The sequence below is a fragment of the Panthera uncia genome (assembly GCF_023721935.1).
Source record: "Panthera uncia isolate 11264 chromosome B2 unlocalized genomic scaffold, Puncia_PCG_1.0 HiC_scaffold_25, whole genome shotgun sequence".
In the NCBI taxonomy this organism is placed as follows: domain Eukaryota; kingdom Metazoa; phylum Chordata; class Mammalia; order Carnivora; family Felidae; genus Panthera; species Panthera uncia.
The window spans coordinates 1,698,882-1,721,454 of NW_026057581.1; the positions used below are offsets into that span (position 1 = coordinate 1,698,882).

Below are 22,573 nucleotides of genomic sequence, written 5' to 3' on the forward strand. Positions count from 1 at the left end.
TGGCTCTCTCCCACTCTAACCTCTTTTTTTTTTTTTTTTTTTTTAATAAGGCCATTCTTTATTTACATCAGGCTCCCTGATTCACGTAACTTGTCTCTGTTCCACAACCTGAGCCTGTGCCCCTGCACTGCTTCCGTTCCGGCTCCTTCTGCGGTCCTGCTCCTCTGCGGTCCATCCAGACCTCACTCCCAGGGAGAAGGAGAGTGTCCAGATACCGCCAGACCCACGTCAGGGGAGGACAAAGTTGATGTCGGTGTGACCCACCCCCGACCCAGGAAGCCTCGTGTGAACATGCCCCGCAGACTGAAGAAAGGTGGGCAGAGGCCTCCTGTGGGCCCAAGCAGGCACTCACTTCAGCCCCGGAAGGATCTCCGAGTTCTCTCCTGGTTCCTGGTTCCCAAACTGGTTGCAGGGAAAGCCCAGCACGACCAGGCCCCAGGGCTTCAGCTCGTCCTGAAGTGCGTTCAGTTCTGTGGGAGGAGAAGAGACCGTCTGGTGGCCTGGCCGGAGACTCTGCCTTGTGTAGAGAAACATCTATGGAGCCACCCATTTTACAGAGAAGGAGACAGAGGCTCAGGGAAGGAAAAGTCTCTAGCTGGAAAGACCTTTAGTGACAGGGCTGGAGTCACGTGCTGGAGTTCCAGACACGCATTCAAAAGCCCTTTATTATAGGGTAATATTTTATTATATTATAATAATTTTATTATTTATAATAAATATTTTATTATTTATAATAATTTTATTATAGGGTAATATTTCCCCAATCTGTGGCACATCAGGATCAGCAGAGGGCCCTTCCTGAAAAGCAGGGATGCCCAGGTCCCATCCCAGAGAATTCTCTGGCCCTCCTTCTGAGTTGGCCCCCAGTCATCTTTAGTCTTCAAAACCTCACCAGGCTACTATGGACTGTGACAGGTGTGACTGCTTATGGACAGTGCATGCAGGGGTTACTTAATGGGTTCGGTTTCAGTCTGGCAGGATGAAAAAGTTCTGGAGGTTTGTCTCCAGATCTGTGAGTGTGAACACACTTAACACTACTGGTCAGTACAACTTGGAAATGGTTATAAGTGTAAATTTTATGTTATATCTTTTGTTAACCACAACTAAAAAAAGTGTTTGCCTTCCCTGGTTGGTTAATTGCAGGACTGAATCTTTCTTTCTTTCTTTCTTTTTTAATTTTAATGTTTATTTTTGAGAGACAGAGAGACATAGAGTGTGAGCAGGGGAGGGGCAGAGAGAGAGGGAGACACAGAATCCGAAACAGGCTCCAGGCTCTGAGCTGGCAGCACAGAGCCCGATGCAGAGCTTGAGCCCACGAGCCAAGAGATCATGACCTGAGCCAAAGTCAAGAGGCTCAACCGACTGAGTCACCCAGGTGCCCCAATCTTTCCTTCTTTCTCTCTTTCTTTCTTTTTTTAAGAAAAAGACACAGACGACGATAATGGGCTTCTCTCCTCTGTACAGACTGGGTCCCCTGGGTGGAGCAGGAAATAGACCTGATGGGCAGAGAGAGCCAGAGAAACTCCAAGCCCAGCTTCCCGGTGTTCTTCAACATCCTCAGGATGTTCTACGTCAGTCCTCACCAACATGCCGGAACACACAAGCCTGCACCTGCCTCCTTCCACTGTCTTCCCATCCTTTGCTCAGATTTTTGTCATCAGCTTCTTTGTTAACCCTTTCTGGGCTAGATGGTTTCAGTGCCCTGACAGACACTAGCCGGTCCCACGAAGATTCTCCACAACCAACTGGTCAACAGGAGCCTCCTCTTAGTCCTTTTCTTTCCTCCCTCCCTCCTTCCTTTCTTCTTTCCTTTCCTTTTCTTTTCTTTCTTCTTTCCTTTTTCTTTACGAACTAGAGATTGGCTTCCTGATTCCATACGGTTCCCCAGTACCTCTCCCCTCATCCTTCCTACCTGTCTTCAGTCATCGTACATGATCACTTGCTCTGGGAAAGAGACAATAAATTAAGAATCCCATCTTTCAGTCCTTGGGAAACTATTCCTCAGTTTCCTTGTCTGTTCTGTACAGAGTGGGAACTGAATACATGAATTTTTAAAGTCACCGTAAACTGGTAAAATGAATTATGGTCCAATAGAGTGTCATTCAGTCTTTAAAAAGAATGAGGAGGTGGTCTGAACTCTAAAGTACTTTAGTGGGATGCCTGGTTGGCTCAGTCAGTAGAGTGGGTGACTCTCAATCTCAGGCTTGTGAGTTCAAGCCCCACATTGGACATGGGGCCTACTTAAAATAAATAAATAAATAAATACATAAGGTACTTCATTAAAACAAAAAGCAAAGTGACAAGCAGTATTTACATTATGTTACAATGGGGGGGGGCAGAAAAAAGAATTTGCGAATTCTGTAAACATAACACCGGTCATCTAGAGAGAGGGGGACAAGGAGCTGGAAAGACTTCTTCTCAGTCTAGACTTGGTTCCTATAATTTGTGAGCCTTGTGAACATGTTACCTATTCAAAACACAACATAATCAAAAACAACAAAAAAATGAAACTCTTATTACTTCAAACATAAGAAGTGCCTCTCCTGTTCATTATTCACCGGCTTCGAAACCACATGGCCGAAGATACGAGAAAGATGAAATCGCTCCCTGAGTAACGCACAGAGACGGGGAAACCACGTCCAGGAGACCCTGAGGTGCAGCCGGACGACTCGCCTCTACCCCCACCTGCTGGGCCAGCTCTCCGGACAGACACAGCTGCAGCCCGTCCCCGCCGCCTCTGTCTTCGCAAGTTACCCTGGAAAAGTCTCAAAAACATCAATGCTGTCTCGTATTTACCAAGACTTCTGGAATCTGCGCCAAGGCCCTGAGTCCTCAGATATATGCTATTCTCCCGGAAATCTCAGGAGCAAAGCAGAGGCAGGATGTAGGGAAGGGCTCAGCAAACTTTGTATAAAGACAGTGGACGCCTTAGACTCTGCAAGCCGGATGGTCTCCATCCCTATTATCATCAACTACTCAACTCGGCCTTGAGGCGTAAATCAGCCACGGACAGTATGGACGCACATGGGCATGGCTGTGTCCCAATAAAACTTTGTTCACAGAAGCAGGCTGACCACATTCGACCCGTGGGCCATTGCTTGCTGGCTCCTGACATGAGGGAATGAAATCACTGGGTCGTGAGGATTTACTTCAAGGCGTAATTAGAATGTAATTCTACTTATGATTTAGAATATGCTGAGCAGGAAACTGTGATCCCAAGGACAGTGGCTCTGAATTCTTACCAGGATACTGAGCCGTCAGACCGCAGTAGGTGGCCACGTTGACGAAAAGGACGTGCTTGCCTGCGTACTGCTTGAAGTGAACGTGTTCCTTTCCGTTAAGAGTGAGGGCGTCATATTCGTAGATGGTGCCTTTCACATCTTTGTAGCAATCCATCTGGAAGATTTTTAAAAGGATAATATTAGTAACGGTTCCCAACACCTGTGAAATCTGTCAGCGCCCTCAAACGGTAACGGCTGCATTAACCAACCGAAAACAAACCAGCAAAAAAACAGGGCTTGTCTGAGGCGTCCACGACACGATGGAAACGTATGTCTTGTGACTGGACAGCCAATGGTGTTTGAGCAGCAGGCAGTCATGTCCCCTCCCGTCATCCTGGCGGAGGTAGGGCGCCGGGAAACGTGCCAGGATGAGATGAAAAGAGCAGAGATTCACCAAGTAAGGGAGGCCAAAGAGAAAAGCTCACTGCCCTTTGTGCTTCCGTGGAAATGAGGCTTCTTGCTGGTTCTGGACTGAAGGTGTCCCGCCTAGACTCTCCCACAAAGGGCAGGTGTGGGATGGCTTATGTATCTGAGGACGGCCTGGTCACTTCTGTAACTTTCCCGAGGCCTCCCGACTGCTTGCTCCACGCATCAGCGTGGTGTGGAAGGAACTCGGGCCTGGGGATCCAAAGCCAGCTCTGCTCCCCAGTTCCCTGTGAACCTGGGCCGTTCTCATCCTTGACCCTCAGTTCCCCTGCGGGTAAGACGAAGACATTCATCTAGATTGCCACCAGCTCTTCAAGCGGCCTTCCAGGTTTTATACCTTCTAGAAGCTAACATCAGCCCTGCTTGGGATACTTCTGTCCCTCACGTCTCTCTTACTCGTGTGATGGTTTCACAAGCCACCACCGTGATGCTCCTTCTGTAGCTCCCAGTAGAGGACAGCGAGAGCCCAAGACCACCCGCTGGTGCCGCGAACATCTGTCCAGCAGCAGCTGCTCTCACATAATCAGCCCCCCACCGCATGGTGCTCTAGGAATCGAATTCTCGCCTTCATCACTGGCTCCGTCTGTCCTGTTCCTCCCCGGATCTTCTGAGCATACTTGAGCAGGATTCTATGTGACACAAATAAGTTCCATATAACTTATGGAAATACTTTGTACATGACATTCTCGCTGCCTGATTTTAGGTTCAATTCCTCTACAAGGCAGATCTCGCCTTATTCTTCCCCCACTCTATTCTTGTAGAGTCCACGAGGGACCCAAAGGGTCTGGACTCCACAGTGCTCATCAGCACAGCCTCACAGAATCCAGGGAGTGTGAAAAGGAAGCTACCAAGCCTCATGGTGAGACAAAGGCAGAGAGGAACTGGTCAGAGAAAGGGGAGAAGGACGAAATGCGATAAGGAAGGTCCAGATTTAAAGTAGGATTAACCCAGACTCCCTGGAAATCCAAGGGACTAGAAAGGATTTTAACCAGCCAGCCAGCCAGCCGGCACCGGTCCCGATGCCACACAAACAAAACCGGACTTTCTCCAACCTTCTTGGCCGGCTGCTGCTCTCGCTAGCACACCGGGCTGCGGGCCTCAGTCCCTGCCCCTGGTCAGAAGGCTGCCTCCTCGAAGCAGGCCTCTGCGCTTTCCCCTAAGTGCACAGAGACACGCAGGCCAGCAAAACTGAGAATGTTGTGTGAAAGCATCGATCTCCATGTCCGTGGTGCCGGTGCTAAGCTGAACATTTTTCATGATTTCTCTTCTTCCCCCTTTGCTACCGCAGTGAAAATCAATGACAATCATGTTGGGTACCAGGGTGTGGGGATTGAGAGACTCTGGGCCTGGAGAGCCCTTTGCGGTACTCACTGCTGAAGCTCAGTGCTGCTTCCGACGTATCTAAGTCCACATGACAGGGCTCCTCTACCTCCAGACTCAGCTTTTCATTGAGCAAATTCTACAGCCCGGGGTCCAGGGCCTTCATACCCAACCAGGCAGCACGCGGTGACAGAAAAGCACATCAAGTCTCAAAAGTAGAGCGTCCTCTGGTCAATTTCAGAGCAGTAGGAAGATCTTTCCAGAGCTGCCTTTTACTGAGCACATCGCACGTGTCATAATTACTGTTCACCCACCCACAAGGTAGACACTGTCACCCACGACTTCATAATGAGATGGCAGAGGCTGCCAGAGGTGAAGGGTGACCAAAAGTGATCCCCCCGCTAAGGACGAGAGTTTGCTCGCCTCTCACTTCATGATCCCATTCTGCCTCCAAGTCACCTAGATCCCAGCTATCCATCCCTGAGCTGTCCTCCCACCGCCACACACACACACACACACACACACACACACACGTCGTCTCAATAAGGCAACGGAGCCATGAAATGGGACTAGACTGAGGCCAGAATCCAAGACTTGATTCCAAATTCAGTTGCTTCAGTCCTCCAGTTATTTCTGTACGTGACTTATGCTTCTCTGGTAGCTGTGTGACTTTATCCATCTGTAAAACTTCCACATTGATTCTTTCCTCCTCTTCGTGGGCATCCCACTGAGATGACTTAGCCCACGGTCTCCCCCAAACCCTGCCGCCAACTGTGATGCCCGCGCCAGCCTTGCCTGGGGCCCAGCTGAGGCCGATCCTGACGTAGCTGGAAGGGTATCCAGGCGACCCTAAATGGAGATGGAGAGGAGCAAGGACCAGAGTAAGGAGCCTCTTCCCTACCTAGATTCGGCTCAAGGAACACCGTTTATAGGACTGAAGAAGAGGCAAGAAGAAAAGAAAGGTTAATGGAAAGCACAAGAAGAAAGCAAGCGGAGGTGGGAGTCTTGCAAGAATGACTGACGCAGGACAGAAGGACAGAAGGGTGACTCTACCTTGGAGCCCCGCCCCACCCCCTCTGGAGTTCACTCACCTTCACCTTCTCTGGGGGCTTGGGATTCATGCACGTGACGCCGACTAGCAGAAGAGGGAAGAGGGAGGAGGCCGGTAACTGTGCCATCATGCCTAGTGTGTGAGGTTCTGGTCTTGGACGCTGGGATCTCCCGCACTCTGGCAGCCTTTTGACACACTGGCCAAGCCCGTGCAGGCCAGTCGCAAGCCGGCAAGGGTTTCTGGGGCATTAAGCGGGGATGTAGAATTTAAACCACATCCTCACCCACACACACCCCCACGTGCACTCAGTGCTCACCAGTGCGATGAAGGCCTGGGACTCATATAAATTCTGGCAGAATTATGAAAAGGTGAGGGCAAGGGCCCATGGTCCTTGAAGATTACTGTCTGCTTTAGCTGAGTGGAGGGTAGTGTCCAGATGCAGAGAGAGCCTCCCCAGCCTTGCAGTAAAGTCACTGGAAACAGGACCACACAGACCCCACATACCATTCGGGGTATCATGATTTGTGGACCACCGAGGGCCTCTCTAAGAGACGTGGAAGGAAACCGGCCCTGAGGGAGGAAAAATATTTGCAATAAATGTGAAGGAAGCACATTAATATCTCATGATACACCTGCCTTCAAGCGCTCCCAAATCAGTAAGAAAAAACAAGCAGCCCAACAGACACATGGGCGCCAGGCAGTAAACCAAATGGCGTCTGTGCTGGGATACAACGTTCTCCTTCACCAATAATCAAAGACGTATAAATAAGAACAGATGCATTCTGTGTTTATCAGATTGGCCACAGTTAAAAGGCGCGGAGGCACCCGCCTGGCTGTCTCGGTCTGGTATGTGGGGGCGGGGGGGGGGGGGGGGGGTTGCACACCAGACGGGGGAGGGAACCGCCAGCGGCTGCCAGTTTTCTGGAGGAGAACCTACCATTCTGAATGCGCTTCTTTTAAAAGTGCTCTTAATCTCCTGGAAGCCCCAGGGCCTGAGAAGGAAAATGGTAATAAGGCACGAATAAAAACGCTTTGCCTCTCAGCCAGCAGCTCTTGGTTTATTGAGTTCCCAACTGCTCAATCGTCTCTGCTAAAATTGGGACTGGGTGAGGGATACAGGCCTGGATATTGCTGGACACCCCGCTTCAGTAACATATTTAACCGCACCCCACCTCCCCGGAGGCCTCCCAGCCTCCTTGTCCCTCTCGTGTACAGTACGGTGCACTTCTGGATCCCAGGTGCTGAGGCCTGAGTGAGTCACACTCCTCAATTCACAGCTGCTTGTCCTTGCAAAGCCCCCTCTTGTTCTGTAGATTATTTACAGCCTCGATTTCCAAACCACATTCTCCAACCCCCCATCCCCATGGCTAAAATAGGTTTCCTATTCCTATGGTTTGTAATCCTGGAAAAAACTTGCACATTCCTCATCAGATTACTAGCCCCTTAAAGCTTAAAAAAACCCACTCACTCCCCCCCCCCGCCCCCCGCCTTTGGACATCAGAATCAAGTGGTTGAGTTCATCAAACTCTTACATTCATGGCCCTTTATCATCAGGCTGTGCACTGATTGTCTTATTATATTAATTTAAAATGTTTTTTTTCTTGTCTCCAATCCACCCCTATTTTCCGGCTCTCGGGAGGATGGGCAAGGAAAAAATCGATCGTGCAGACTGGCAGGTCGGGGCCCCAGACGACAGGAAGCCAAATGACTAAGACAAGGTAAAGGTTCGTGCAGGTTGGCTTTGAATTCCAAGTCGAGGGCGAGCGTCTGGGCTGGCCCTCCAGGACTAACAGGGAGACGTCGGGCCCTCCGGATTCTCCCCACACCTCTCTTCCCACAGCCTTCCCCACAGAGGGTCTATGGGCAGCTCTCTCTTCTACCCGCCCCCGCCTCCAGTGGGAAGTCCTCTCTGCCAGCCTGTCACCACCCCCCCTCCAGGTCCACACAAAGGGCAGCCTCCGCCTCCAAGTCTGATGGGGCTCAGTTCTTTGAGTCTGGGCATTCCTGAGCTCTCTTGGAAAACAGACGCTTTTGTTATCCCAGATTCCTCATCTCTCCTCCAAGGCCTCTAATCTGCTGGGGGATGGTGGGGGGGAGCCCAAAACAATGACCTCTGACCCAGCCCCAAAGCTCCCACAGCCCGGTTTCCTGCCGTGTGAACCTCCGGACAGCTGACCTGACACCTGCCCCCGGCGGCCTCTGTCTCAGCTCAAGAACGATGGACATTAAAATATAAAGCCTCAAAAATAACGTTTTTGTTACTTACCAATGTTTTCCATTCCTTTATCCTTCCCAAGCTGTGTGACTTTGGGCAAGTTGCCCTGTGTGCCTCTGGTCTTTGTTTATGAAGTTGGGAGAATAATACAAAGTTTACAGAGCTAATTAAAAAAAAAAAAGTAGAGGAGATGATTCATTCAAAGTCTAAACATGACCTGGCCAAGGTAAACATCCAGTGTTGACTCAACTGAGTAAGAAACCGACGCGCAAGTAGAAAATTCAGTTTCCCCAAAGTCATGGGAAATTGTGCACTGCTCCTCCATTGCTGTTATCAATTCCTTGCTCTCTTCACTATTTTCTCCTTGCTCAATGACTCGAGAGCAGAAGACATTTCATCATAAACTCTGACTCAGTGGTGGGACTAAGTGGCCTAAAATCTCCACTGTTTGAGAATTCTGTCCGGGAGAAGAGAAATTTCCAGGGCTTGGGCTCCACGGTGGGAGGGCACTTCCTGTCACCATGGCGTCCCGGTCCACCTGCCCGTTCCAGCACCGCTGCCTCCTCCTCTTCCATCCACTGGAGCCGCTTATCCAGTCCCTGTTGTTGCCTTTCCGGAAGGTGCAAATAACCCCCCTCTTGTCTTCTCTCTTCCAGGTTCTTCACTTCCTGCGGACCCCCGCCTGGCGACCCCCCTCCCCCGATAGGGCCAGTAGGGCCAGTTGCGCACAGCATCAAACCCAGCCTCTCCAGCGTGCACCACGCCTATCTGGACAGGCTCCCGGCCTCCTTCCCAGCACCCCTTCCTTCGATCCCCTGACTTCGCACCAGCCGAATCCATCCAGTCTCTAAAACACACCTCTTTGCACTTATATTCTTGAACTTGGAGGTCAATTATTCCGAGTACTTTGGGATTCCACCCCCCCCCCCCAAATTATCTCTATGTTTCTTCCCACCTAGAGGACAAGGATGCAATTTTATCAGATTTTACCAAACAAGATTTTAGGTGGAAACGTTTGTAACCTGAGCCATAGAGTTAAGGCTGGAAACCTGTCCAGACCTAAACTGAACCATAAACTCTTCTCACTTTCTGACTTTAAAAATCCTACACTTGGGGCGCCTGGGTGGCTCAGTCGGTTAGGCATCCGGCTACGGCTCAGGTCATGATCTCACGGTCCATGAGTTCAAGCCCCGCGTCGGGCTCTGTGCTGACAGCTCAGAGCCTGGAGCCTGTTTCAGATTCTGTGTCTCCCTCTCTCTCTGCCCCTCCCCTGTTCATGCTCTGTCTCTCTCTGTCTCAAAAATAAATAAACGTTAAAAAAAATTAAATTAAAATAAAATAAAATAAATAAAAATCCTACACTTGCCCATAATCCATGATATTTAATACACAATGATGAAGTTTTAAGGTGATGGTGGGGTGGTCCAGAGCCAACGGCCAAGAAAGAATTCTTGAAGACATCTTTGGTGCAAAAAGGTGATTTTATTAAAGCACAGGGACAGGACCTGTGGGCAGGAAGAGCTGTCCTGACAGATAACTGATTATGTACCCTCAGGTTGGGAGGGGGTTGGGTGTAGAGTAAGTCTGCAAGGAATTTGGGAAGCAGGGTTTCCAGGACCTTGAGGGGCTGGTGTCGCTAGGGAAATGCCACTTATCACCATTTAGTAAAACCTCAGTCATGAGACCCTTCAGATGTAGGGTGGGGTTGCATATGCTTGGAGTATGTTTGCCAGCATGTATCTCAGGGTGGTTAAGACAAAGGAAGTAGACTTGCAGGATCCTGGGGGGGGGGGGGGGGTCACGGTAATGTTAAGCCAGGGTTCCCTTTGCCCCCAGCGAAGTGTCATCATTGAGGCAGCTGACCCCGTAGAGGGAGGTCATTCTATCAGTTTTAAGGAGTTGTCGATGGGCTGTAGGCAGTAAGGGAATTTAATTTTTCATTTGCCTTAGTTTCCCACATCACCATGGCAAGCACTTAAACCCCTTTCTTTTGTTCTTGGACAGCCAGGAGTGTTCAAGGAAACACATGTCCCACCTGGGTGGGGGTGGGGGGGTACGGGGGGAGGCTATAACCTGTACTTTGCCCTCAGCTCACCCCACACAGGGTGGCAGAAATCACTATGTCTCAACCACTGCCTACTTTTCCCATTCAGACTCCAACTTTTCCTTGAGCTAGGACTCCTTGGAGGAGAACTTTCTTGCCCAAGGTGACACAGCTAATGAGCGGCAGTTAAATAAAACCTCCAGACTCCCCATCCTCACTTCTGTTACTGACTTGATCCTGCCTGAAAATCGACAGCAAGTTTCTTGTGTTTTAATTAAAAGTAACAGAAGTTTGGTTCCTTTGGTTATAAAGGAAACAGGTTCAGCTTTTGCTGAGATGCTGTCCACCTCTTCATCCCAGATTCAAACCCAGCCTCTGCAACGCAGACCTCACATAGAGATTTTGGTCCCCATTTAGTTTTACTTGAATATTTTCCCTGAATTCGATCATCTCCATTGGCATCTGGGATCCCCGTTCAGACCTCCAGGATTTTCTTTACTCTGGGTGCAAGTGTGAGGCATACGACTTATCCCTAAATCTGCAACTTTAAAATAATATTGCATATGTTTATGTAATATTTGTAGTTCACAAATGTCCTTCACATCAGTGATTCCGTTTAGCCCTCCCAGCAAGCCGGTTACGCAGATAGGACACGCATTCCTTGCTCGAATTTGCAATGGAAAAGTGAGGTTCAGACAGGGGACATGACTTGGGCAGTGTCAGAATAGTGTAGACCTAGACCAAAAGTTTGAGTTTTTATTTCAAATCCATTTGTCTCTCCACTCTTAGCTCAATTCCCCATAAAACATGTTTGGGAATGGAGGAAAGTCCCAGAGAGACCACAGTCCTTTTGCATTTAATTTTCATCCACACGTGTTCTTAACCTGCTGACTTCCTTTCCCAAACTTGCTGAGGTCTGGGACTCTCCCCTGGTCTGGGCTGACTGTGGCCCCGAGACTTCCCCAGAGCTAGGCGGCCTGGCACACGGCCATGTCACTGACCCCAGCTTTCTGCTCCAGGGAGAGCTCTGCTGCTTGGAGGTGAGGGTGGGAGGCAGTGAGAGGAAGGGTGTGTGCTCCCCAAGGCAGTGTTCTTGTCTCTTACTCCAGCTCTAATGGGCTGGGGGAGGGCGTGGGAGAGAGCTCTGTGTCCTGGCACAACTACCGGAACCTGAGGAACCTACACGGTTGGAAACCAGAGCCCTCCCACCTGCAGATTCTGCAGTCTGTGCCTCAGTCCCTTGCTCCCAGGGAAAGAATAAATATGCTAAATAAAAGATGCCCTTTGTCAACAAACATGCCCTGTGGCCATCGCCAATGACTTCCCAGATCTGTGAGGCTTTGAGAAAATACCTCCCTAGACCTCAGTTTACCCATTTATAAATCAGAAAATCACCAAAGTCCTTTCTAAGGCCGACATTCTCAGGTTTTTTTGTCTCAGCTTTTGAGATTCTGAGCTCCTCTGAAGCTGAGTTGATCAGTTGTTACCCCTAGGCGATTGGGAAGCAAAATAAGAATCAAGAAATTCTGTGGATTTTGAGTTCTCCTGTGGCATATAGGTTTTCCAGGCCACAGCTGTATATGTGAGAGCCAGATGCTCAGTAAAGTAGAAAGACTGGCCGGTCCAAGCCACCAGGCCGGGGCCAGACACAGCTACAACCGTACCCCCACAACTGTCTATCCACGTTGCAATCAGATCGGATGCAGAACAGATTCGCAGTTGAGACCACTTGGCTTCTCTATCACCCCTTCGCCTCTGGCACCCTATGAAGGGTCTGAGGGCACCAGGATAACACCAGGACTTGACCTAGAAAACCCCTGCAGTCACCCCAGGGACACCCAGGGACAAGGTTGGCTCTCTTTCTGCCTAAGATCAAGAGAGGCAAGACGTATTTACAGATGCAGTGATATGATTTTTGGAGTTTGCATCAAAATCATTCCATGTGTCTGTGCAAGGGGGGAGGGCTGGGGGCACATGTGGATGTCGATGAAATTGGCCGGGAAATGTGCTGATCACGGCTGAAGCAAGTAGGAGGTATATGAGATCAATGATACTCTTCGCCCTGCTGCCTGCGTGTGTTTGAGAGTTTCCATAGAAAATATTTAATCAAAGGTAACAAGCTGGGAAGGGGGCTTCTTAAAATTAATGGATAGAAAAGGAATAGCACAGTTAGAGGGTAAATAAAAGAGATGAATGGAGAGGGAAGGGGAAGGAAGAAAGAAGACAGACAAATAGTGGGATTTTTGTGAGTAGTCACTAAGTCCTTACTCTGTGCCAGGCATTTCTAGGTATAAATTCTCACTAATGTTTATTTTAAAAGTCATCGTTATTATGTTCTTTTACAAAGAAGAAACTAATACACATACAAATTAAAATTGCTCAAAATTGCATAGCTAGAAAGAACTCAAAGCCAGTTCTGTTTAAGCCCTAAATCCCAACTTTTGTCCCTGGACACAACAGGCAGGGAGAGAAAGAGACAGCAGCCATAGACAGCGAAGGGTATAGAGTGTAGAAATGGAAACAAATGGGAGACAGAACAAGGCTCAGTGAGTTAGGCATCAGGGACCAGGTTGACAAGAAGCCCTTTCGAAGCCATTCCTGGATCGGTGGGCAGTGGGGGCTGATCCCTCTCCCCCGCCCCGGACTCTGAGGAGGAGGGTTAATCTTGCATCAGGATAAGTTAATAGAAATCTGTGATGCCATCTGGAGCTTGCTGTGAAGGAAACATGAATTCCATAGTTCCATCTCCTACTGGTGCAGGCACCCAGGAGAATCCACGACCTCCCAGACATTTGTGACTAGCCTTGCCACGAACTTCCTGTGTGTGTGTGTGTGTGTGTGTGTGTGTGTGTTCAAGCTAAATTATAGCAGAAAGGGAACAGGTGGGGAGGGACGCCTGAATGGCTGTCAGGTTAAGCGTCCGACTTTGGCTCAGGTGGTGATCTCCTGGTCTGTGAGTTCGAGCCCCGTGTTGGGCTCTGTGCTGACAACTCAGAGCCTGGAGCCTGCTTTGCATCCTGTGTCTCCCTGTCTCTGCCCCTCCACCACTCACACTCTATCAAAAATAAATAAGCATTAAAAAATATTTTTTAAAGTTCAATTGCCTGGGTGGGTAAACTAAAATGGGCACCAATCTCAAAATGGCAATTCATATAAACTTAGACTGACTTTTGGTTGACATTAAGGCCAAAGTGAATAATAAAAAATAAAAATGAGTGAACTGATAGTGTTCCAAGGATATTAGAGAAAAGAATGCTATCTTGGACTATATTGATTAGTGCACAGTATTCCAAAAAATGTGCTTTATATTGATCGAATCAGACCTGAAATAGCGTTTCTACCTGCGGGCAGAACAAATAAAAATGTAAATTAATACATCAGAGCATGTTCTAAGGAAGAGCGTCAGGATGTAAGCTGGCTTCCAGTAGGTATTTGTTGAATTATGAGGCAGGTAGTTAGACGTGCGTGAGGAGGGATAAAGCAGGTGCGGGCCACAACCTCCGAGCCACCTCCAAGGAATAACAGGACAGGAAAGGCCTAACCGCAGAGCCGGCTCAGAAGCCACAGCGGGGGCGGGGCGGGGGGGGGGGGGGCGAGCTCCAAGAGCTGAGCATGCGCACAAAAGGTACAACTTGCCCTTCCGGTCACAGCAAAAGCTCGTTAGAAACCCATAAATACGCGCTGCGTGAATAAATACAATTAGAACAATACACCAGGGGCAGGCGCATGCTCCAAGCCAAAGTGTGATGCACCCACCAGCTGCCGGTCAAACAAGTCAATCCAAGTCCAATCTGCTCGTACACAAAGCAAATTTAAGAGGATGCGGCTAGAGCTTCCGGGGCCGGTCCCACTGCCGCTCCGCAGTGGCCAGCTCTCTCTGTTGCGTGAACGGTACGTAGCAGCCCTATGAACTATGCCCCCACTCTGGTGTCGGGTCTCCATCCTTCCACGCGTCTGGGTCAAGAACCGAGCGAGCCGGTAACGCAGAGAAACTAGATGAACTCATGAAAGGAGGCAGAAATGATCTGTCATCTGTCAGCCTCGATTTGGGCCCCCACAAGCCCTTTACGATGCAGCCGGCAGAGTGAACGTTGTAAAAATATTGGTTAAATCTGACACGGTGTTTTCCCGCTTGCAGGTCCCAAGGCTGCTCAGAGAACGTACAGAATCCAAATGACCACGAGGCGCCCCGGAGTCGGAGCCCTCGCATCCTCCAGCCGCTCCGGTCTGTTCTGGGTCTTGCCAGCCACCTCCACCCGGCGCTGCCTCTCACTAAGTCTTGCCGTGTCCCAGGTCTCACCTCCCGGGTCCCCTGGATGGAGGGACCCCCTCTGACTCCTCCCGGTTACGCTGTGTGATCTCATCTGTGGTCTTCTTTCCAGGGCTTCTCAAATTCTGCAGCTTTCTTGTTTATTCCATGAAACGAGCATACATCGATTTATGGTCTACCTACCCATGAGGTGTAAACGGCCTGAGTGCAGCTCACTCTGTCCAGCTTGTCCAAAAGTCACCTGCTTTGATTCATTCGGAGCTTAATAAACACTCGTCGGATGAATAGGCAGACCTCTAGATGTCTTAGAGTAATAGCTCAGAGATCTGGTTGGCCGCACATAAGCCATTTTACAGATCTGTTGAAAACTATGGACTCCTCACTCTCTAGAAAAATGACACTGCGCACTACGGTTATAACACCAAGGGGTTCCCGACCCCTCAATACTCTTGATGTCTATAGCGATGTTAGGTTTGCTTAAAATAGCAGCAACAGAAAATCTTTTCCTCTAAGGACATGAGTTTCATCCAGAAACTGAGAGTGGATGTTCTGGCCAAATATTTTTTCCAGTTCCCAATGTATTCAGAGCCTTTGAAACAAATACAGCTACCCCTAGAAGCTCAGAGTGTCTCTCTGGTCCTGAGCTAGTGGTTCAGGCTACAGCTTGAAAAACTGTAAGTCTGCGGGCTGTGCCTGTGGGAGGTCCTACCTGCCCCCACTGAAAGAGACACACACATATAGGCCTTCCGAGCTCTGAGAGCTAGTGCACAGAAGTAACATTCCGTGCTTGTACGTGTGCTGTGGCATCGAAGTGTGGTGCCCAGGACAGTTCCGTAACTGGTGACTTCGTACAAGCAAAGCTTGTGTAAAAAGCCTCTGTACGCTCCTCTATGCATATGCTAGGGCTTCCTGGGGACCTAGACCAATCAAGGCTCAGCATGCTAAGAACAAGGAGACAATAGTTCGAAAGCATGTCTTTGCTAGAAATCTAAGAAGTAGAATCACACGCACAGCAGATGCGTGGAAATATCTTGTAGGTCAGCAGGAATGCACGAGCAGGCTTTTCTGGTTGATCCTGTTACTCTGCTCTACGAGATCTGTATACTTTCAAATTTCAAATTTCATTTCATTTCAAATTTATAGTTGGTTTATAGCCCAGCATATGGTCAATTTTTGTAAATATTCCATGTGCGCTTTAAAATAATAGGTATTCTGCAGTTGTTAGGTGTTCTATATATGTCTGCTAGGTCTAATTTGATAACTGTGCTGATTAAATCTCATATGCCATTATTCATGTTTTTCCTGCTTTTTCTCTTACTAAAAGAAGTATGTTAGAGTTTTCCACTATATGCAGATTTGTATATTTCTCTGTAGAGTTCTGTCAATTTTTAATAACTTTTTTTTTTTTCTAGTAGGCTTCACACCCAGCACAGAGCCCAGTTCAGGGCTTGAACTCACAACACTGAGATCAAGACCAGGGCTGAGATTGAGAGTTAGATGCTTAACCAACTGAGCCACGCAGGTGACCCAGTTTCTGTCAATTTTTAATTTATATATTGTTAGTTCTGCTATTAGGTGCTTACAAACTTACAGTAATTATATCTTCCTGGTGAATTATATGCTTAATCAGTACGAAAAATTTTTCTAAATCCTTTGTTATCCATTTTGCCTTAAAGTCTACCTTGTCTGTAAACAACATAGCAAATTTTATTTTGGTTTATTTATGCTTAGTAACTTCTACCCTTTACTTCCAAGCATTATTTATCTTTCTGTGTTAGGTGTCTATTTTGTCTCTTCTGTTCTATATCCCATATTCTCTCATTCTAGTTTTCTTTTGAACTATTTGGTATATGTTTATTCCCCCTCCCCCACTCCCATAAGGTTGATGATTATATACACTTTGAACATTCTTTGAGATTACAAAATGCATCCGGGATATATGCATCCGGGATATATATCTGAATATATCATTCAGATTCTATTCATAAATAGTTAATCTGCCTCATTTTACCCTCTTTCTTGGCAATGTAAAGACCTTAGAATTTTATAACACTATATCCAATCTCTTGAATTATATAATTATATGGTATATTACTGTTGTGATTAAACATAGACATTACCTATCTAAATATATAAAGAAAAAGATGTTGTCCACATTGTCAATCTTCATAATACATTCACCATGATGGTTAATTTTATGTGTCAACTTGATTGGGCCATGGGGTGCCCATATATTTTGGGTGAACATTATTTCTGAGTGTGTCTGTGAGGGTGTTTCCAGATGAGAGTGACATATATACATATTTTTTAATTTTTTAAATTTCATTTAAATCCAAGTTAGTTGACATATAGTGTAATAATGGTTCATGAGTAAAATTTAGTGATTCATCACTCAGATGAAAGTAACATTTATTTATTTATTTTGAGAGACAGAGATAGCGTGAGTGGGGGAGGGGCAGAGAGACAGAGGGAGAGAGAGAATCCCAAGCAGGCTCTACACTGTCAGCACAGAGCCCAACGTGGGGCTCGAACCCACAAAACCGTGAGATCATGACCTGAGCCCAAACCAACAGCCAGACGGTCAACCGACTGAGCCACCGAGGTGCTCCGGGAATAACACTTAAATTGGCAGCATGAGGAAAACAGATTGCTCTCCACAACGTGGGTGGGCCTCATCCTATCTGTTGAAAGTCTAAACACAAAAAAAAAAAAAAAAAAAAAAAAAATGGCTGAGTAAGAAAGAATTCTTTCTCTCTGCCTGTCTTCGAGCTGGAGCACCAGTCTTCTGCCTTCAGACTCAGACTAGAACTACATCAGCTGTCCTGGTTCTCAGCCAGCTGATAGCCGATCTTGGGACTTCCCAGCCTCCACAGTCACATGAGCCGATTCCTTATAATAAATCGCCCTCCCTCCCTCTCTGTCTCTCTACCTATACATATATACACAAACATAAATACACCTACATTGATACAGATATGTATATATTTATTTTTTAGATATCTACATATTTAATAGGAGATAAATGTAGATATAAAGAGGGATATATCTATATATTTATCTATATATTTATATTTATTTATATTTATCTCAAAGTGGCTTTGGAATTGGACAATGTGTGGAGACTCGAAGAAACTTGAGGTTCATGATAGAAAAAGCCCAAAATGCCTTACCTCACTGTTGCAGAAACAGAGATTTGAAAGGCTGCTTGTGGTAAGGGCTCAGAAGGAGGAACACGTCAAGAGCAACTGGAAGAAGGTTCGTGACCCCTTCCTGGCGCTGCTCCAACCTCTGCTCCCGTTGTCGTATCTGTCCTGTCTTCCTAGCAAAATCTCCCTGCTTCCCTCCCCTAAGAATGTGTGTGATTGTATTTAGTGCCCACTCAGACCATCCGGGGTAATCCCTTTATCCCAAGATCCTTAACTTGATCACATCTGCAAAATCTGCCAGATAAGATAACGTCTGGGTTCCGGGGATTAACACCTGAAATCTTTGGGGGCCGTTACTTCAGTTACCACAGGGTCCGGATTTGGGATCAGAACATACTTGAGTGTGAGTCCCAGCTCGACATATTACTCGGCCTGGAACTTGGGGAGCTATTTGTTTTTACTCTGTATTTATATCCTTACTTATAACACGGAGAAAGTATTAACCTTATGGTTATTCTGGTGATGCTTTCATAAGAAAATCTACCTAAATATTCCTGCTACTCAGTAAACAGGGAGTTGATGCAGACTGATTCTCCTCCCTTTCTGTTCCTCGTACTCTGTTCGCTCCTTCCCCTACCCCCCTGATGTCCCCTCTCCCCTCACCACTGCTCTATTTCTCCTATCTTCTCCCCTTCTGGTTCTGCCGCCCCTTCTGAAGCCTGTGTTTCTACTCTGCTCCTGCAGGTCGTGTCCAGAGAGAGGACGAGTTGCCCCAACATAGGCTGGGAGCTGCAGGGACCTCCCAGGCCAGAACTTGGCGTGAACCATTGGTGGAGAGTCCCCTGGAAGAGGTGACACTTCCCAGCTTCCCTTTGTGGCCCCTGACTTGACCTGATGGCACAGGGACAGAGACCAGTGCTTGCTTTTCAGGTAAGGCCACCCGAGGCCAGAGGGGCAATCGCTCCACTTTCTGGGCCTCTGAAAGCCCATATATGAATTCAAGAAGCTAAAATATTCAAGCATTAAAATTTTAGAGGTTTCCGAGTCAATACTTTCTCTTTCCAGTCTTCCCAAGGTGAAATCTGGTCAAATTAAATCACCAAGAGGTCTGGTGGCCTCCTCTTAAAAGATGTGGAAATATGGGGGCACCTGAGTGGCTCAGTCGGCTGAGCATCCTACTCTTGATTTAGGCTCAGGTCATAATCTCACGGTTTGTGGGTTCGAATCACGCGATGGGCTCTGTGCTGACAGCTCAGAGCCTGCTTGGGATTCTCTCTCTCTCTCTCTCTCTCTCTCTCTCTCTCTCTCTCTCTCCCTCCCTCTGCCCCTCCCCTGCTTTCTCTCTTCCTCAAAATAAACAAACAAGGAAACAACCCAAAAGATGTGGAGAAATGAAAAGATACAAAGTGTCAAAGGCAGTGAAGATGTTCATCTCATAGTCCCAGATCCCTGCCCAGGTGACAGGCTTTGGCTTGCAGTGTCCCTTCCTTCCCAGGGAGGAGGAAGGCCAGACTCACAGAGGCTCTGGGACATCGCCTTGCTGGGGGGCAGCTGGGTCTATGGAGGACGAGTTGGTTAACTCTTGTGGCTGCCACGGGGTCTCCAGCGCCCACAGTTGTGCGTGGACACGGGGGTGCTCCCTGGAACGTGTGGGTGGGAATAGTGGACGTCGGCTTCACCTGGGAAAGGGCACGTTCCCCTGCACATGTTGTTTCCTTTGTCTCACTGAACACAAGAATGATCTCTCGGAGCAGATGAGGGTGGGATCTCTGGCAATGTTGGCAGGGCCCCCGAGGACACAGTTTCAGGACCAGCGGCCCTCCTGAAGGCCACAGCCAGCCTGGATCTGAGGCATCCTCAAGGGTAAGGCTGTAGTAGTCATGAACTTGGACAGAAATGTAACAGCAAAATCATCACTCTTCTCAAAATCCAAATACGTGTTGTTAGTGCATTTAAAGAAGTCAAAGAAGTTTTAAAATCAAACAAAAAGTTAGATTTGAAGCCAAGTAACATTTCTTTTTTTTTTGAGAGAGAGCAGGAGTGGGTGGGGAAGGGGCAGACAGAGGAAGAGAGAGAGAATCCCAAGCAGGCTCCATGATATCAGCGAGCAGCCCAATGTGGGACTTGATCCCACGAACCGTGCAGTCATGACCTGAACCGAAATCAAGAGTCTGACACTTAGCCGACTGAGCCACCCAGACGCCCCATGGCCATCCTTTTATAAAAAACGCCAGTCACATTGGATTAGGGGCCCACCTTACTCTAGTATGACCTCAACTTGTCACACTGGCAGCAATCCTATCTTCAAATAAGGCCACATTCCGAGGTCCAGGGGGTTAGGGCTTCAATATATCTTTTGGGGGAACATGATTCAGCCCCTAACACCCTATGATCTGGGGCAGATCACTGATCCCCTTAGGACCCCTCCCTATGATCTGGAGCAGATCATTGCCCCCCACCCCCACCCCAGGACCCCTCCCGATGTCCTGTAAACTGCTCAGTCCTGACTGGGTCACAGAAACAGCGATTGAGACAAACTGATCTGAGTCTCACCCTTTTCTGCCCTAGGCTTTAGCAGACCTGATCTTGGGTCCAGTTCAAGGCCTGGTCAAGCTCTTTAGGACCTGATTAGTATCTCAGGCCTCAGAGAGTTACCTCTGAAGTCTTATTTGATAGAACTGTGTCCCATTATTTTTGATAAAAATATGTAACTAATCTATCAAGAAACCTTTCAGGAACGATCCCAAAGTACTGGCCCAGGTTTTACCTAAGAGGTCAAGAATCAACACCCTGATAGGTGGACTTGGGGTTATGGAGCAAGTTCAATCTGCCAGAAACGTAGTATTTACAGAGTGAAGGATAGGCCCGGAAATTGGGCCGATGTCAAATCTGGAGTGCTCCATAGAATTTCAAATTAAAGGTGTAGGAATTAGGGAGGAACCAAAGCATTTTCAACATAAGAGTGGTGTCAACAAAGTTGATCTCCAGCAGATCATACAACAGAGGCGGAGCGTGGAGGAAGACGGACACAGAAGACTCTGGAAGGAAGGAGACAAGGGATGGACCAAAGCAAAATTCCTGGAAGCAGGTCAGGATGCAGGCTCCGAAGGAGGAGAGAAGGGAAATGGAGCCCTGACATTCATTCCGGTGGACCGGAGACAGGTGCATCCTGGTGTGCGCCCCACACCTTCACTTCTGGTTGCTGGAGGCCCCAACCCAAGGCGCTCGAAAGTTCACGAGGAATGTTGGAACGAGACCTGGGGAGCTGGGGTTTGGGGCCATCGGCCCTACTGATGATCTGTGATGAAGGGTCCTCACCACTCAAGGGAGGGTTACTGTATGATGAGCAAATGTCCCCATGAGAGATGGTGGGCATTTAGTCACAACTGATGAGCCATATGGGAGAAGACCAAGGGGCCTACAACAGGAACCCCGGGTTTGCTCTCATCTCACCATGACCCGCTGGTGACCTCCCTCCAGCCTCAGGTTCCTCGAGCACGAAGAGGAGTGTGTGAATGGCTGCTTGCCCGTGTCAGGCGCTGGGCTCAGTCCTGTATTGTTATCGGCACTGCTGAAGCCTAGCAGGTAGACACTATTAATTATGCCCATATTACAGATGAGAAAACTAAGGTTCAGAGACCTGAGCCTTTTCTGCATCAAGGAGCTGGTCAGTGGTGCACAGGGGTCTTGAACTCAATGGTCTCCGGCACCTCATAGTCACCTCATAGTCTGCGGTTGGGCCATTATTTGGGGGCTGAGAGCGGGGAGAGGCCGGAGAGCCTGGGAGTGCATGTAGGCCTGCGCACCCCCCCCCCCCCCCCCCCCCCCCCCCCCCCGGAGGGAGCCTTCTGCTCAGCTGCTGCAAATGTCCTGGGGACCTGCAGGCTGGAACAGGGATCAGCGACCAGGCCAGTTTACAGGCCCCTGAGAAGAGCCGGGAGATCTGAGCCGACGGGAAGCGTGTCTTTCCAGAGAGTTCGCCAGCCTCGGGGTCAGGCGCAGAGGCGCGCGCGGGTGATCCTGGCAGAGGCGGGGAGGAAAGGGCTTATAGCCGAGAAGGAAGGACTTAGCACCTCCGTTCACAGGGGTCTTTAGCCGAGCCGAGCCGAGCCGGCGGGCAAACCGGCGGGAGCAGGTGGGAGAGCGGGTGGGGGCGCCTCTCCACCCAGTCACACGCCTTGCAGCGCCCCCGCCCGGTGTCGGTTAGGGCCTCGCAATGACAGGTGTTTCGGAGGAAGCGGGCAGGTGCTTTACAGAGGGAGACCCCAGCCCAGGGCCGCTCCGGACTCACAGTGTAGGTCGTTCTCTCCCGCGACCGCCCTGCAGGTGTGACCCCACCGCCCCCGGCTGCGCCACCTACGCGAACGAGGTCCTCTCCGGGGGACACTCGGGCCCCGCGGCCAGACTGCGTCATTAGGAAACACAGTGTGCCGTGACTACTGAAGGAGGTTTGGGACACAGGAACGAGAGGTACCGTCCTCCAGGACTGCGCTTCTCAAACTTTACTCCGCACACGAACCACGTGACGCTCGTTTTTGAAAAAGCAGATTCTGATTCAGTGGCGGCAGCTTCACTTCCAGAATGCGGGGAGCACCTAGGGGCGGCCGGTCACTTGGAGAGGGTGGGGACGGCACTTCCCGGTCCCAGAGAGTGGCCTCCGCCGCCACCCGCCCGGACACGTGCGCCAGAACAGGTGCAAGAAGTCTCCCGGATGCACCCGGGCTAGCGGAAGGCGGTAGGCGCGAGGGAGGGGCGAGCGGGCAGGGGGGAGCGGGGAAGGCGAGGGGAGGAGGAGCGTGCAGGGGCAGCGGGGAGGGGAC

General features: G+C 49.0%; 2 protein-coding genes across 6 annotated transcripts in view; one reads left to right on the plus strand and one right to left on the minus strand.

Moving 5' to 3' along the window:
* Positions 1–6,294, minus strand: part of GPX5 (glutathione peroxidase 5) — an 8,990-nt gene extending 2,696 nt beyond the window's left edge. The window contains exons 1-4 of one of the 3 annotated variants that reach the window (XM_049654800.1): positions 5,079–5,506; positions 3,502–4,336; positions 3,243–3,396; positions 353–470 (exon numbers count right to left, since the gene is read on the minus strand). In XM_049654800.1, coding sequence (XP_049510757.1) covers positions 353–470; positions 3,243–3,396 — 272 coding nt within the window. In that variant the 5' untranslated portion in view covers positions 3,502–4,336; positions 5,079–5,506. Of the gene's footprint in view, positions 1–352; positions 471–3,242; positions 3,397–3,501; positions 4,337–5,078; positions 5,507–6,118 lie in introns of those variants that run through there. The other 2 variants (XM_049654801.1, XM_049654799.1) reach the window with 2 other exon arrangements.
* Positions 6,295–13,925: 7,631 nt separating this feature from the next.
* Positions 13,926–22,573, plus strand: part of GPX6 (glutathione peroxidase 6) — a 20,381-nt gene continuing 11,733 nt past the window's right edge. The window contains exons 1-5 of one of the 3 annotated variants that reach the window (XM_049654784.1): positions 13,926–14,228; positions 14,476–14,630; positions 16,023–16,129; positions 17,701–17,862; positions 18,498–18,683. In XM_049654784.1, the coding sequence (XP_049510741.1) occupies positions 18,648–18,683 (36 nt within the window). In that variant the 5' untranslated portion in view covers positions 13,926–14,228; positions 14,476–14,630; positions 16,023–16,129; positions 17,701–17,862; positions 18,498–18,647. The other 2 variants (XM_049654785.1, XM_049654786.1) reach the window with 2 other exon arrangements.